We start from the raw sequence: 15330 nt of genomic DNA on the forward strand, positions 1-15330 counted from the left end.
TCTCACCATGTAACGTAGTAACGTAGTACACCAGTCAAGCGGAGACGATCCAGATCGGCCCGCCCGGATAGTCCGGGGAGGCGAACCAAACACTAATACAGATAAGGTTCGCATGACATAAGTCGTCACACGCGTCATCACACTGATAGAGGAGGACTACTGTGGAACAGTGGGTGCTCTGAAATATATCATATAACGTCTAAGGAAGGGAGATGATATCTACAGGAGTGAGACAAAGTGTGTGCGGGAGCAGGCGAGGTCACGTGACCTCTAACACCCCCCACGACAGAACACATGGTGGTCTCGCATAGGGTGAGATGGTCTCTCCCAACAAAGCAAAAAAGAAAAAGAGAACGGAGGGATATCCAAATGACCAAATCCTAGCCCCCCACATTGTCATGGAGGCCGATCTGTGAAATCCAACGACGAAACATGATCTTGGCTAAGGGTTTCGTCAATCCGTCTGCGGCCATTTGCGCGGTGGGAATCTTCACAAAGCGTACAGATCCCGCGGCCACTTCATCACGGAGTCGATGGAATCTGATGGCTATGTGTTTCGTAGCCGCATGGAACTCCGGGTTTGAGGCAAGCGCAATGGCCCCATTGTTGTCAGCGTAAATTGGGATCGGCTTTTTGAGAAAGCCCTCGATTCCAATCTCAAGTAGGAGCTGCGTAAGCCATAAGGCTTCCTGCACGGCCAGTGCCTCAGCGATGTACTCACTCTCAGTAGTGGAGAGTGCCACGCATGGTTGCTTCTTGCTGGTCCAAGAAATTGGTCCACCAGCCATCATGAAGACAAAGCCAGAAGTGGAGAGTCCCTTTTCGCTGTGCGGTCCGGCCCAGTCTGCATCGCAGTAACCGCAGAGGGCGGGGTCTGCGGTGTGGGTGTTTGCGCCAGAGCTTGCTGTGGCGGCAGTTGTACTCGCCGGAAAGAACGTCAGGGTGAGGTTCTTCGTCCCTGCCAGATATCTGAAGACTCGTTTCAGCGCTAGGAAATGAGCTTCTCCTGGGTTCCTCGCATGTCTAGCGAGCTTGATGGTCACAAAGGAGAGATCAGGCCTGGTTGAAATCATCAACCAGATCAGGGTACCGACCTTGGTCTGGTACTCCTTTACCTGAGCCTTTGTGGCGGTGCCATCATCAAATGGAGTCAGGACAGTCCTCTCATCCATTGGAGTGGCTACGGGATTGCAATTCTCGAGGCCGAAGCGAGTGAGAATATGGTCCACATAGTCAGACTGGGAGAGGAGGATCTCGCCGTGACGTCCGTAGTGCACGTTGATAGCCAGATAGCGTTCAAGGGCACCCTTGTCGGAGATGTCAAAGTGACGAGAAATTGCTGTCCTGAAGGTCCGTATAGTGTCCTCCGAGGGGAATAACACCAAAAGGTCATCGACGTAAACCATGACGTACAAATCGTCTTCTTTTCGGATGAAGACGGAGTGGTCCGATTGGGTTCGTACAAAACCCATGGATATGAGTACATCATGGAGTAGGTGATACCACTCCCGGGGGCTCTGCTTAAGACCGTAAATGGTCTTCTCAAGTAGGCCTATGAAGCCTGGATGTTCCTCCTGCTGTCCTTCAGGGAGCTTGATCTCAATCGGTTCCTTCAGCTCAGCATAGAGAAACGCGGTCGTGATATCGACATGGTGTATGGGCCAGCCTTTCGATGCAGCGATAGCTACGAACAGCTTGAAGGACATCGGCTTGGCAACAACTGCATACACCTCATGGAAGTCCTGGTCCTTGATCTGACGGAAACCACGAGCGACGAGGCGAGCTTTGTAGGTGCCATCATGCTTGATCTTAAAGACCCAACGCAGTGTGAGGGGCTTGCGGCCCTTTGCTTTCGTGCGAGGAAGGAGTCTCCAGGTGCCATTCAGATTGTGACGGGCAAGCTCCTTGTGTGCAGCGACCAGCCATTTGTCCTTCTCCACGCAGTTTGTTATGAGCAAAATCTTTGATGAAAAGACTGCTGTGATTCAGAAAACTAAAGGTGAAAAGAGAAAGAGAAAGAAAGAAAGCAACTATCTGAGAGGAACCTTTATGCTCCTCAGGTACGTGCCTCAGGCACGAACAAACAATCACCTCCTCTATCACATGACCCTTGTCCTTTGTCCTAGATCTCATAGCACGTGACACAGTTCATCGCTTCCTTCCAGTTATTGGGTTCAAAGCCTATATCAGTCGGCTTGAGCTTGGAGGGTGCGTATGACGTTCCCTTCGCCGTGACGGCAGAGAAAAGGTTCAACAGTATGTCAGGTGAACTCGTGAGGAGCTGCAGGACATTGCTGTCGAAGAAGGACCTGCTGGCAACACTGTCAAGGTACGCCTGAGATGGCTTCTTGAGCCTCGTTGAGCGCCTGAGAGTTGGGGGATCCCCAGGATCAACAGAATCCGCTGGAGGGGGATCCGGGGAATCCGCTGGAGCAGGATCCGAGAAGAAGTGATCCTGTTGGGGAACCTCGGTTGGAGTCTGCGGAGAGACTCGGGGGTGTGCGGGAGCGGCAGCCTCTGTTGCAGGAGGGTGCGGCATTGTGGGGTAGGAGTCGTCTTGACCACGGGCCAGTGAGGTGCGTCCGAAACGGTCAATACCTGAAAGGTGGTGTTTAGCCGTCGGGAAGGTCGGATTCTCACGAAGGACGGCCGGGTCTGACGCTCGCAAGGGTGGGCTTGCGGGTGCAAACAGGTGCGTATCATCCGTGTCCTCGACCGTTGGAGGAGGCGGAGTCCCGAAACGCACGGGAATGGTCGGAATGTGAGTTCGGACCGGGCCTTGATTGGCGGAGTCTGCATCATCGAGTTGAGTCCTCGGCATGCCATGATGGTCCAAGTCATTGAGAAAGTCAATGGGGACATGGCCATGAAGAGAAGGTTGTCCTTCGGGGCGCGAGCCCATGTCTGCGATGTTCAGATCGTACGCAGGGTCAGGAAGATCCTTGGGGGCCGGGTTCTCGTTGAAGATGACGTGACGAGAGCGGACAATCTTCTTCGTCCGTATGTTGTAGAGGACGTAACTGTCGCCTTCGTCATACGCTATGAAGCGTGCTTCATCCATGTGAGGGTCGAGCTTTGTAGCTCGCTTCTCATTGGGGATCAAATGCCAGCACTGGCACCCTAGGGCACGCAGATTGGAGAGGTCTGGCTTTTTCCCGTAAAGAGCTTCGTATGGGGACATGCCAATGCGGGACGCGTACAGGCGGTTCATAGTGTAGGTCACTCCACCAAGCAGATAGCCCCAAAGGTACTTGGGGAGCTGGTACTCAGACATGATTGCCACAAGTGGCTCCACGAGGTGTCGGTTCTTGATCTCCGAGACCCCGTTCAGTTGCTGAGTGTAAGGAGGAGTGGGATCCCACACTACGCCTCTCGACTTCAGATACCTATCAAGAGGCTTGTGTTCCGGCGCATCGTCTCCATGTACCCTCTTCACGACATAGTTGAACTGCGTCCGTAGGTAGCTCTCGAGACTGATGAACTTCTCAGTAACTTCAGCTCTCGATTTGAGCAAGAAGAGCCATGTGTACCTAGTCGCATCGTTGGTGAAGGTAACGAAGTAATGTTCACCGCCGTGAGACGCAATCGAGATAGGTCCCCAGACATCAAGATGCAAGAGTTCACCTGGTCGAGATCGGATGGACCTGACCTTTCCAAAAGGTAGAGCGTGGCCCTTGCCCTTAATGCACGGGGTGCATGGAAATGTGACTCCTGTGCCTGGTTTGAGGGCAATGCCATCGCCGTGGGTCTCCATCTTCCGAACGCGATCTTCGCCTGCGTGGCAGGCTCGACGGTGCGCGAGATCAACGGAGATTGGAGTCGTCTTTTTCACAGCGAAGACGGAACTTTGCGAGCCAGTCACCAGATTGCAGCGCAGCATGGAGTCGACCTTGTCAACACCGTAGCAATTCAGCCAGTAATGCTCTCCCTCACGAGTGGCATTACCAACAACGGACTCGGGGCCACCGAGGGTTGAGTCCTGGTGCAGGAACGTCATGTATCCGTTTTTGGTCCAGGTGGCTATGTCGTCTGAGTCAAGAGCTGACATGGAAATCAGATTCGACTTCAGTTCGGGGGCCAGCCAAACTTTCTTCAACGTGAGGGGAGGGAGGCTGCCTGTCTTGTGTTGATCCAGCAGTTGCAGAATAACGTCACCATAGCCTTCGGTGTAGAAGACTTCACCTGTGGCAGTCCGTACCGGCAGTACACACTGTCTGAAGTTGACGAAGACAGAGCGGTGCGGTGTCATGTGCGTGCTGGTTCCAGAGTCGATCATCCACTTGGCTGTGTCGTCTCCAGTGTCGGCAGCCAGGCCTTCTGGCGAGACGAAGAAAGAGGACAGCGTGTCATTGAACAGTGCAGAACAAAAGAGACTGTCCTTCTCATAGCGGAGTAGGGGGTCTCCAGAGGGGGCACTCGATCTGGGCGCGGGAGCAGCTGATTGGGCATTTCCAGGTTCAATGGCTGGCAAGGACCTTGGGTGAGGTGTGTAGATCGCATTCACTTGAGACCTAGGAGGTTGAGGTTGAATGGCGATAACACGTCCCTGGTTGTCAACCTGACCTATGATTTGGCCTGGCTGGGGGACTGTCACTTGTGGGTATGGATGCCAGGATTGAGGGGGCTGGTTGGGAGACGGCTGGTATACCGCATTGGATGCAGAGGTACCCTTCAGCAGGGGACAGTTGCGGGTATAATGATTACCCAGTGTGTTGTGCACCTTGCACCAGATGGCGTCTTCCTCCCTTTCCGGCCGCTTCTTCTTCTCCTTGTCTTTGTCCTTGTTGTTCTTCTGCGCGTCTCCGGACCTGCCCCTCCCCCCACCTCTGGATTTGTTCTTGCAAGTGGTGTTCTCATTGGAGGATGAGGTTTGGGTCGCATTTGCGGAGTATGACGTCGACGGCACATTCGCAATCCGGTTGGACCCTTCAGTCATGATGAAGTCTGAGTAGACCTTCGCCAGGAAGTTGGGGTCATTGAGGTCAGGGTTCAGGTTCTGAATGAACACTTGACACCGGGGATTGAGATGGATCGCCTTGACAAAGAAATTCAGGATCATGTTCGGGGAGAGTTGGCTTTCTCTCTGATGGATCTCGAAAAGAGCATCCTTGAATCGTCGAACAAAATCTTGTGGATTGTTCTTGTACTGGATATTATCCAGCACTTCGAACCGTCTGAAGTTCCCTTGCCAGGAGGAAGACTCATATTCCGCACGTAGCATGGCATAACACTGGAAGGCATTTTCAATGCTCTGGACATGGGATGCTGGAATAGCATCGAGGGTGCTGAAGATCAAATTGCAGCAGCGAACATTCGCTAGGACCCATTTGTCGCAGAGTCGTTAATGCGTTGCCTTTCGTACCTCGTTTGCTTGTCTGCGAGTTCTGATTTCGTCACGCACGACGTTATCAGTAATAAACGCGGCATTGGAGGCCCTATGTATGAGGACCTCGCGGACCACATCTGGGGACACATCAGCGAGCACCGATGGAGTTGGCTCGGTGAGGTCGCCATTGAGGAGGTCGACATAGATTTTGTTATTCTCCCTTAGCGCCATGTACAGGCGGAGGCGCCATTGGGAGAAGTTTGACTCGCCCTTGAGCTTGGGGACGACCTTAGAGATGTCAGACTCTTCCTGACGGTCGAAGTCGTAAACGGTTGACATCTTGGACGTCGGCTCTTTTAGCGGGGAGTGAGTGAGTAGTAGTTGGGGTCTGAGTGAGCGGTCCGTAGACGGTCGATAAAGCGAACGGCCTTAGAATGGCGGTCGTGTCGAACGGTCTTCTAGACGGTCGATGAATCGAACGGCCCAGATGTGGCGGTTGTGTCGAACGGTCTTCTTGACGGTCGATGAATCGAACGGCCCAGATGTGGCGGTCGTGTCGAACGGTCTTGACGGTCGATCAGATGCCCAGAGGAGATGCAGGTAGATGCTGTGAGGCGATCTAGGTGCAGGGGGTAATGCGAGTTCTGATTGGCTAGATGAGGAAAAAACTCGGCGGGAACGGAGTGAAGAGATTTTTGAATCTCAACAAACCTGGCGCGACGTAGGACGCCTGGAGGAGGGGAGTCGAGGCTTGCGGTTAGACAGAGGCCTCGGCAACGGTCTCATAACCTGATAGAGGAGGACTACTGTGGAACAGTGGGTGCTCTGAAATATATCATATAACGTCTAAGGAAGGGAGATGATATCCACAGGAGTGAGACAAAGTGTGTGCGGGAGCAGGCGAGGTCACGTGACCTCTAACAGACACGCTTGACAATGGGTGGAAAGCAATGACGGAGTATCGGAGACCTGTCAGGGTCTCCCGCATGCCCCAGCCAAGGCCAGTGGGCCTGGTGACAAAGAGTCAAGATACTCAAAGTGTTAAGGGGTAAATAGAAACAGAAGACTATTGGCTAGGTAAGAAGACAGCAAGATGTAAGGCTCATTGATATGAGCAGGCTCAGACATGAGCATAGTCCATTCGATAACGAGACTGAATCTTGGAGAGCCCTCATGGCACTTCCTCAACGAGGACCACTACCCCACGGAAAGGCATAGAATGGCATACGTCATGAACCGCTGCGCTGGTAAGGCCCGGGTACAGTTACAGCCCCGTTTAGAGCCCGATGCCAAGAACCGGTACAAAACAGCCAAGGAGATGCTGGAACATCTCCAGCTTGTGTTTAAGGATCCCCAGCAACGTCGCATTGCCCAACGAGAGTACGGGGAGCTAAAGATGAAGGCGAACGATGACTTCAATTCGTTCTACGCGGAATTCTCCCGTCTTGCTCTGGAGTCGAAGCGCGACGAGGAGCTGCAGAAGGATGATCTGTTCGAGAGACTTCCGTACCGGTTGCAGACGTTGGTGGCTGGAGTACAAGGACGAGGTGACCATGGAAGAATTTGTTGACTCCTGTCGACGCGGGGCGATCACCGTGACCCGCATGCAACCCCCGAACCGCTTCAAAAAGTCGGAATCAAGCACTCACCAGGCAGGTAGCAAGGGCTCCACCTCGAACACGCGAACAAGCACCACGCCCGCGGTCAATCGTCGTGGTAAGACGAACACCACCTTCGCCGAGCGACAGGCCCTGCTAAAGGAAGGGAAATGTTTCAACTGTAGGAAGGAGGGCCACCTCAGCCGCGACTGTCCGGAGGGAGAATCGGAGGATAAGAACAAGACGAAGGCAGCGGCTACCTCCGCTAAGAAACGAAGCCAGTCAACCCAACAACGCATCCAGGATGCTGAGTCCGATTCCGCATCTGATTCGGGAAAAGACTAAGCCTGAGACAAGTCTCCATCTCAGGCTGCATACGAAAGTCTACTCGTGGTTATGATCTCTCGAAATTGCTATCTCCAGTCAGTTTTACAACAAGTTCGCAGGTAGCAGTTAACTCCTTATTTTTTCAGATCAATGCCCTTGTAGACTCGGGAGCTGATGTTTACGCCTTAATCCATCCTAAGGTGGTTGTCAAGTTGATACCTTATGGTCTCCGAACGAGAAAGCTGCAGGAACCTCAAGGAATAGAAGCCTTCGATGGCAGGCCTGCGAGACCCATTACTCACGGCATTCGAGCACCTTTGATAGTGGGGAACCGGAAACAGGACAAGGTGCCTATGCTGATTGCGGACACGGGTCAGCATGACATGATACTTGGAAGACTTTGGTGCGCGGACAGAGGCGCCCTGATTGACTGTAAAAACTTACAGCTCATCTGGCCCGAGCCAACGAAAGAAGAGGAAGGGCGAATCATGAAGGAAGAAGTGGCTTGTCAGATCACAAGGCCAATCCCTATCCAGATCCTAAGGCGCCCGACAGTGGACGAAGCGCATCAGAAAGACGCAGAAAGAAGGGATACAGCAATCGAACGGGCCGAACAGCGAGAGCAAGCCACAAAGCGAGTAATGGTGGTGTACAACCACTCCCACAAGGAGGACACTGTGAGGAAGATGGAGTGTTCCCTACGAGGAAATGAGTTGGCGCCCAAAGAAGGACTGGCAGACAAGAAGCCTATGCCGCAAGGATTTTCCATTGCTGCGGTCGGAAGCGCGGGGTTCCAGCTATGTGCGAAACAACAAGGAGTGGAGACCTTGGCGACCAGTATTCATGAGATCGAGCATGTAATCGCCAAGCTGACGATGCCCGCAGATATCGAAGAGGCCAAACCCCAGATCCCGAAGCAGTATCACGAGTTCCTCGATGTGTTTTCCAAAGCAGCGTCTGATACTTTACCTCCCTGTCGAGAAGGAGTGGATCATAAGATCGAGCTGACAGAAAAGACGACGCCCGGTTATTGCCCTCTTTACAAGATGCCGCTGGAACATCTTGAAGCGGCAAAGGCGTATATCTACGAAAATCTAAAAAAGGGCTTCATCGTTCCAAGTTCAGCTCCTTTTGCGTCGCCTATCCTTATGGCGAAGAAGCCTGGTGGAGGACTAAGATTCTGTGTGGACTACCGGAAGTTGAACTCTGTCACTAAGAAGGACGTCTATCCCTTACCGTTGATTGATGAAATGCTGCACCGACTAGGGAGTGCGAGGTTTTTCACGAAACTCGATATCCGCCAAGGATTTCATCGTATCCGAATGCATCCGGAGGCTGAAGACCTTACGACTTTCCGCACTAGGTATGGTTCATTCAAATATAAGGTCATGCCATTTGGCCTCACGAACGGGCCAGCTACATTCCAGCGTTTCATGAATTCCGTACTCGTGGACAGCTTAGACGACTATGCAGTGGCCTACGTCGACGATATTTTGATCTACAGCGAGACGCTTGAGGACCACGAGAGGCATGTCAAGGTCGTCCTGCAGAAATTACGAAACGCAGGCCTACAAGTGGCGATTCACAAATGCGAGTTCCACCGGCCCGAGACGAATTCCTTGGATTTATTGTGGGAACTTCCGGCATCCGTCCGGACCCTGAGAAGATCGCAGTGATCAAAGACTGGAAGGCGCCGACGACAGTCAAAGGCATTCAATCATTCCTGGGGTTCTGTAACTTTTACCGGCGATTCATCGCAAACTACAGCCGCGTGGCAAAGCCCTTGTATGGGCTGACAAAGAAGCAATCCTTGTGGAATTGGACAGACCTGTGTGGACAGGCATTTGAAGAATTGAAGAGGAGATTAGTGGACGCACCAATCCTCGCGCACTACAACCCAGAAGCACCCACTAGGATCGAAACCGATGCGTCCGATGAGGTACTCGGAGCGGTTCTCACACAGCAGTTACGAGACGGACACTGGCACCCAATCGCGTATTTCTCTCGAACGATGGAACCAGCAGAGAAGAACTACGAGATCCATGATAAGGAGTTGCTTGCAATTATCAGAGCGTTACAAGAGTGGGAGGCGGAACTTATCAGCTTGCAGCAACCTTTCGAAATTCTTACGGATCATCAGGCGTTACAGTGGTTCCGAACAAAGAAGAAGCTGAATGCAAGACAGATTCGATGGAGCCAGCTGATGGAAGGATTTAACTTCACGATCCAATACCGTCCAGGAAAGCAGAACGTGCTAGCGGACGCACTATCAAGGAAAGACTTATCGGATCGGACAGACTCGACGGACCAGGTACTCCTGCCTGAAAAGCGGTGGGCCTACCTAGCACCTGTTACCACGAGACAGCAAGTTCGAACAACGGAGCAGCCAACGGAGCAGCCATCGGAGCAGCCATCGGAGCAGCCATCGGAGCAGCCATCGGAGCAGTCATCGGAGCAGCCATCGGAGCAGCCATCGGAGCAGCCATCGGAGCAGCCATCGGAGCAGCCATCGGAGCAGCCATCGGAGCAGCCATCGGAGCAGTCAGTAGAGCAAACAGAACATCCAGAAGATGAGCTTATTCGGCGAATCAAAGAAGCGAACCTGGCACATGAGAGTCTGGATGAGTTTCGGGAAAAGGCACTAGCGGAGGAAACTGAACCATGGTCACTACGGGAAGGACTACTACTACTGTTAAGATCCTGTACTGTGGGTATGAATTGGAAACCTGACATGACAACTAGTTAGTTGTCATAGTGGTCTTTTTGGTTAACGCCTGGACTTACGTTCGGTAGGTGGTGTCAGGCCCACATGCCGTAACAACTACACAGAGGAAAATTAGTAGTCCCGGATGAAGGAGACCTACGAGCAAGACTCCTTGATGAAGTGCATCGTCAGCCCTCTACTGCCCACCCAGGCGTCGATAAGACCGCGAAGTTACTCTCTGCCCGCTACTACTGGCCAGGCTGGCTCAAGGACGTGCAACGATACATCGACAACTGCCACACCTGCAAACGAACGAAAGCGTGGAGAGATCGCACCCCTGGGCTACTCCAGCCGCTACCTGCGCCTGACCGTCCATGGCAACACATCACTATTGATTTCTGTTCACTGCCAAAGGATAAGAAGGGATTCGACAACGTTATGGTCGTGGTCTGCAGACTATCGAAACGCCCTATTTCTGTTCCTTGCCACAAGAAAGTCACCGCGGCGGAGACCGCTCGATTATTTATCACGCATGTCCTGCGATGGACAGGGATGCCAGATTCGGTCGTATCGGATAGAGGTCCTCAGTTTGTCTCGTCATTCTGGTCAGAGTTTTGCAAGATCCTGGGAATCAAGAGGAAGCTTTCCACAGCTCGACATCCGCAAACTGATGGGCAGACGGAAATAACGAATCAATACATTGCTCAGAGGTTGCGACCATACGTGAATTATCATCAGGATGACTGGTCAGACCTACTCCCTCTAATCGATTTAGCCGCTGCGACCGTTCCGTCAGCATCTACGGGTCTATCACCGTTCTTCGTTGAAAAGGGATACGAGCCAAGAATGTCGTTTGACTGGGAGGAAAATACCACCAAAGAGGCGGGGGAACAGGATGCACGATCCTACACCCAGAGGCTGCAGGAAGCGTGGGCCTTGGCACGGGAACAGATGACGAAAGCCCAGACTCGACAGAAAGTACAGGCTGATAAGCACAGACGGGAAGTTGATCTTGACGTGGGTGACCATGTTTATCTGTCGTTGAAAGGTCTAAAACAGGACCGTCCGAGCCAGAAGCTAGCGGATAAAGCAGCAGGGCCTTTCGAGGTAATCAAGAAGGTTGGACACGCGTTTGAACTACGACTACCGGAAGGATTCGCCATACACCCAGTCTTTGCGCCTGAGAAATTACGGCTTGCGAGGAAGAAGTCCTCAGAACCCCTCACCGGTCAGATAGAAGATCCGCCGCCACCAGCCAAGATCGAAGATACCGAAGAATGGGAAGTCGAAGCTATCCTAGACGCTCGCTTACGATATCGGAAGCTGCACTACAGAGTCAAATGGAAGGGATACGACGATGAAGATAGGACCTGGTACCCGGCCGCAAACTTCCGAAATGCTCCGCAGAAGATCAAAGAGTTCCATGAAAGTTATCCTGATAAGCCTGGACCCCCGGCAAGACTCTCCCACTGGATTCAGTGCGCACTGGATGACGAGTACCCAGACGACCATGCAAATGACAACAAACCCGTTCAACGGGGCTGAACGGATCTCAGAGGGGGTGATGTGACACATCAAGTCACCTGGACTGGAACTGGACTGGAACTGCAAGTCACATGGACTGGAACTGAACTGGAAGTGGAAGTGGACTTTGCCACGTGAGAGGAGGGGAAGCGTAGTATATCTTTTCTCTTCTCTCCTTTTGTTTTTCTTCCTTCTTTCTTCTCTTCTCCAGTCTTGTTGTTTTCTTATCTAAGTGAATCGAACACTTCTGTTTTCGAACGATCTTCCTCATAACAGGGTGAATGTCAAATCCTTCCGGTAGTCGTAGTTCGAACGCGTGTCCGATCTTCTTGACCACTTCGAAAGGTCCTGCTGCCTTACCCGCCAACTTCAGGCTTGGGCGGTCCTGTTTTAGTCCTTTCAACGATAGATAAACGTGGTCGCCGACATCAAAATCGACTTCGCGTCTGTGTTTATCCGCTTGCATTTTTTGTCGAGCTTGTGCTTTCGTCATTTGTTCCCGTGCCGAGGCCCACGCTTCTTGCAACTTCTGCGTGTATGATTGAGCCTCTTGCTCGCCAGTTTCCAACTGTTTCCCTGTGCGTTCTCCCCAGTCGAACGACATGCGGGGTTCGTAGCCTCTTTCTATAAAGAATGGCGAGAGTCCCGTAGATGATGACGGGACGGTCGCAGTAGCTAAATCGATCATCGGTAGCCAGTCCGACCAGTCGTCTTGATGGTAGTTAACGTACGCTCGTAACCTCTGGGCGATGTACTGGTTCGCAACTTCCGTTTGTCCATCCGTTTGCGGGTGTCTTGCTGTGGAGAGCTTCCTCCTGATCCCCAGAATCTTACAGAACTCCGACCAGAAGGAAGAGATGAACTGGGGTCCTCGGTCCGACACTACCGAGTCTGGGATTCCTGTCCAACGGAGGACATTGGTCACGTATAATCGAGCAGTGTCTGCGGCGGTCACTTCTTTGTGACAGGGAACAGAGATCGGTCGTTTCGAGAGTCGACACACGACAACCATGATGTTATCGAATCCTTTCTTGTCTTTCGGCAGTGAGCAAAAGTCGATAGCGACATGCTGCCAGGGTCGATCGGGTACTGGCAGTGGCTGAAGAAGTCCAGGCGTTCGGTCTCGCCAGGCCTTTGTCCGCTTACATGTGTGGCAGTTGTCAATATATCGCTGAACATCTCTGAGCCAGCCTGGCCAGTAGCTGGATGGGCCGTGGACGGTTGCCGGTGTATGTCGTCAAGGAGTCGAGCTCGTAAGTCTCCGTCGTCTGGTACCACCAGCCTCCCTCTATGCAACAATAGACCTTCTCGCAATGACCACGTCTCGCCCTGTTCTGCGAGAGCCTTTTCTCGATATTCCTCTAGACTCGCGTGCGCCAGGTTCGCGTCCTTGATTCGTCGTATTAGGTCGCTAGGTTGGCTCGTCAACTCCGACGACCGCTCTGGTGTCTCTTGTGACTGTTCCTGGTTTCGTTCTTGAGCTCGGTCTCGCTCCTGTCTCCTTGTAGTGACTGGAGCCAACTGAACCCATCGTTGTTCGGGTAAGAGTATCTGTTCCTCTGGGTTCATTTGATCGGACAAATCCTTTCTCGATAACGCATCGGCTAGCACATTCTGTCTCCCAGGACGATACTTGATCACGAAATTGTATTCTTCCATCGCTTGGCTCCACCTGATCTGCCTCGCGTTCAGTTTCTTCTTTGTTCGGAACCATTGTAAAGCCTGGTGGTCGGTGAGAACCTCAAAAGGCTGCTGCAGGCTGACAAGCTCTGCTTCCCATTCCTGAAGTGCTCGGATTACTGCGAGTAGTTCCTTGTCATGAATTTCGTAGTTCCTTTCTGCTGGTTCCATCGTTTTTGAGAAGTACGCGATCGGGTGCCATTGCTTGTCTCGTAACTGCTGCGAAAGGACTGCACCGAGTACTTCGTCTGATGCATCCGTTTCGACTCTCGTGGGGGCTTCCGGGTCGTAATGCCCCAGAATCGGCGCTTCAACTAGACGTCTCTTCAATTCCTCAAATGCTCGTTGGCAACTGTCAGTCCAGGCCCACGAGGATTGTTTCTTTGTCAAACCGAACAAGGGTTTCGCCACACGACCGTAGTTCTCGATGAACCGACGGTAGAAGTTGCAGAAACCGAGGAAGGATTGAATGCCTTTCACTGTGGTCGGTGGTTTCCAGTCTCTGATCACCTCGATCTTCTCTGGGTCCGGTCGGATACCCGAAGTACCTACGATAAAACCAAGGAATTTTGTCTCTGGTCGGTGGAATTCACACTTGTGGATAGCCACTTGTAAACCGGCATCCCGCAACTTCTGTAGAACGATCTTGACATGCCTCTCATGGTCTTCCATTGTCTCGCTGAAAATGAGGATGTCGTCGACATACGCCACTGCGTAATCGTCCAGACTTTCGCCAAGTACCGAGTTCATGAATCGCTGGAACGTGGCAGGTCCGTTGGTGAGTCCGAATGGCATAACCTTGTATTTGAAAGAACCGTGTCGAGTACGGAAGGTCGTGAGATCTTCTGTGGCCGGATCCATTCGTATTCTATGGAATCCTTGACGGATATCCAATTTAGTGAAGAATTTCGCCTTGCCCAACCGGTGCAGCATTTCGTCGATGAGGGGTAATGGGTACACGTCCTTCTTCGTGATGGAGTTCAACTTCCTGTAATCCACACAGAATCTTAGTCCTCCACCGGGCTTCTTGGCCATTAGAATCGGCGACGCGAAACGAGCCGAACTTGGAACGATGAATCCTTTTTTCACATTCTCGTAAATGTACGACTTGGCAGCTTCCAGCTGCTCTAACGACATCTTGTACAGAGGACAGTAACCGGGGGTTGTCTTCTCGGTCAGCTCAATCTTGTGGTCTACCCCTTCTCGGTAAGGCGGTAAGGTGTCTGACGCTTTCTTCGAAAATACATCGAGGTAACCATGATACTGTTTTGGGATCTGATCCTTGACTTCCTGTGTATCTTCGGGGACCGAGAGCTTTGCGATGATGTGTTCAATCTCGTGGATGCTAGTTGCGAAGGTCTCTGCTCCCTTCCCTCTTGTTTAGCACACAGCTGGAATCCTGCACTTCCGACTGCTGCTATCGAGAATCCTTGTGGCATAGGCTTCGGTGTGTTCCGTTGTGTGCGACGTTCTTTTCTGACTGGACAGGTGTCTCTGTCTGGCTTAGTCGACATACCGCCTCCAAGCAACGCTCGTTCCATCTTCTTCACCGTATCCTCTGTGTGCGAGTGGTTGTATTCTCTTCGGATTGTTGGATTTGGGTTCTTAGTACTGTCGACTCGCTCCAAAGACGCTTCTAATTTCTCTGCTTTTTCGAATGCTGTGTCTCTTCGGTCTGCATCCTTCTGGTGTCTTGCGCTCGTCTCTTCCGTGGGTCGTTTCAGAATCTGGATCGGAATAGGTCTCGTCATCTGACAAGCAACCTCTTCCTGCATAACTTTCTGTTCCTCACCCCGTGCAGGCTCCGGCCATGCGAGTTGGAGGTTCTTACAATCGATGGTGACGCCTCTATCTGCGCACCAGAGTCTTCCAAGGATCATGTCATGCCGACCCGTGTCGGCGATCAACATGGGTACGTCGATCTGTCGCCTATTGCCCACTATCAGCGGTGCTCGAACACCGTGAGTGATGGGGTTCGCAGGCCTCCCGTCAAAGGCGCACAAGGGTTGGGGCTGTCGGAGTCGTTTCGTACGGAGTCCATAAGGTGTCAGTTTGAGAACTACCCTAGGATGAATCAATGCGTATACATTTGCTCCCGAGTCTACGAGGGCGTCGATCTGGAAAAATAGGGAGCTGACTGATATTTGCGCGGAAACAGTAAAGCTCTTGGT

The 15330-nt window shown here is 52.3% G+C and overlaps 3 protein-coding genes across 3 annotated transcripts; 2 read left to right on the forward strand and 1 right to left on the reverse strand.

The window, feature by feature from the left end:
• Positions 1-380: 380 nt before the first annotated feature.
• On the reverse strand, positions 381-5665 carry N7515_008441 (Reverse transcriptase RNA-dependent DNA polymerase; the record flags this gene model as incomplete). Its single annotated transcript, XM_056669185.1, has 3 exons — positions 381-1975; positions 2146-5316; positions 5398-5665. The coding sequence occupies 3 exons, from the start codon at positions 5663-5665 to the stop codon at positions 381-383; spliced, it is 5034 nt and encodes a 1677-aa protein (XP_056519015.1).
• Positions 5666-6557: 892 nt separating this feature from the next.
• On the forward strand, positions 6558-7269 carry N7515_008442 (zinc finger CCHC domain-containing protein; the record flags this gene model as incomplete). Its single annotated transcript, XM_056669186.1, has 2 exons — positions 6558-6847; positions 6987-7269. The coding sequence occupies 2 exons, from the start codon at positions 6558-6560 to the stop codon at positions 7267-7269; spliced, it is 573 nt and encodes a 190-aa protein (XP_056519016.1).
• A 51-nt stretch (positions 7270-7320) lies between these two features.
• Positions 7321-7898, forward strand: N7515_008443 (retropepsin-like aspartic protease; the record flags this gene model as incomplete). Its single annotated transcript, XM_056669187.1, has 2 exons — positions 7321-7362; positions 7398-7898. Coding segments are annotated over 2 exons (543 nt in total), but the record flags the coding sequence as incomplete, so codon positions are not given.
• Positions 7899-15330: the final 7432 nt, after the last annotated feature.

Source organism: Penicillium bovifimosum (assembly GCF_028826915.1).
Source record: "Penicillium bovifimosum strain IBT 22155 chromosome Unknown utg000006l_segment0_segment0, whole genome shotgun sequence".
In the NCBI taxonomy this organism is placed as follows: domain Eukaryota; kingdom Fungi; phylum Ascomycota; class Eurotiomycetes; order Eurotiales; family Aspergillaceae; genus Penicillium; species Penicillium bovifimosum.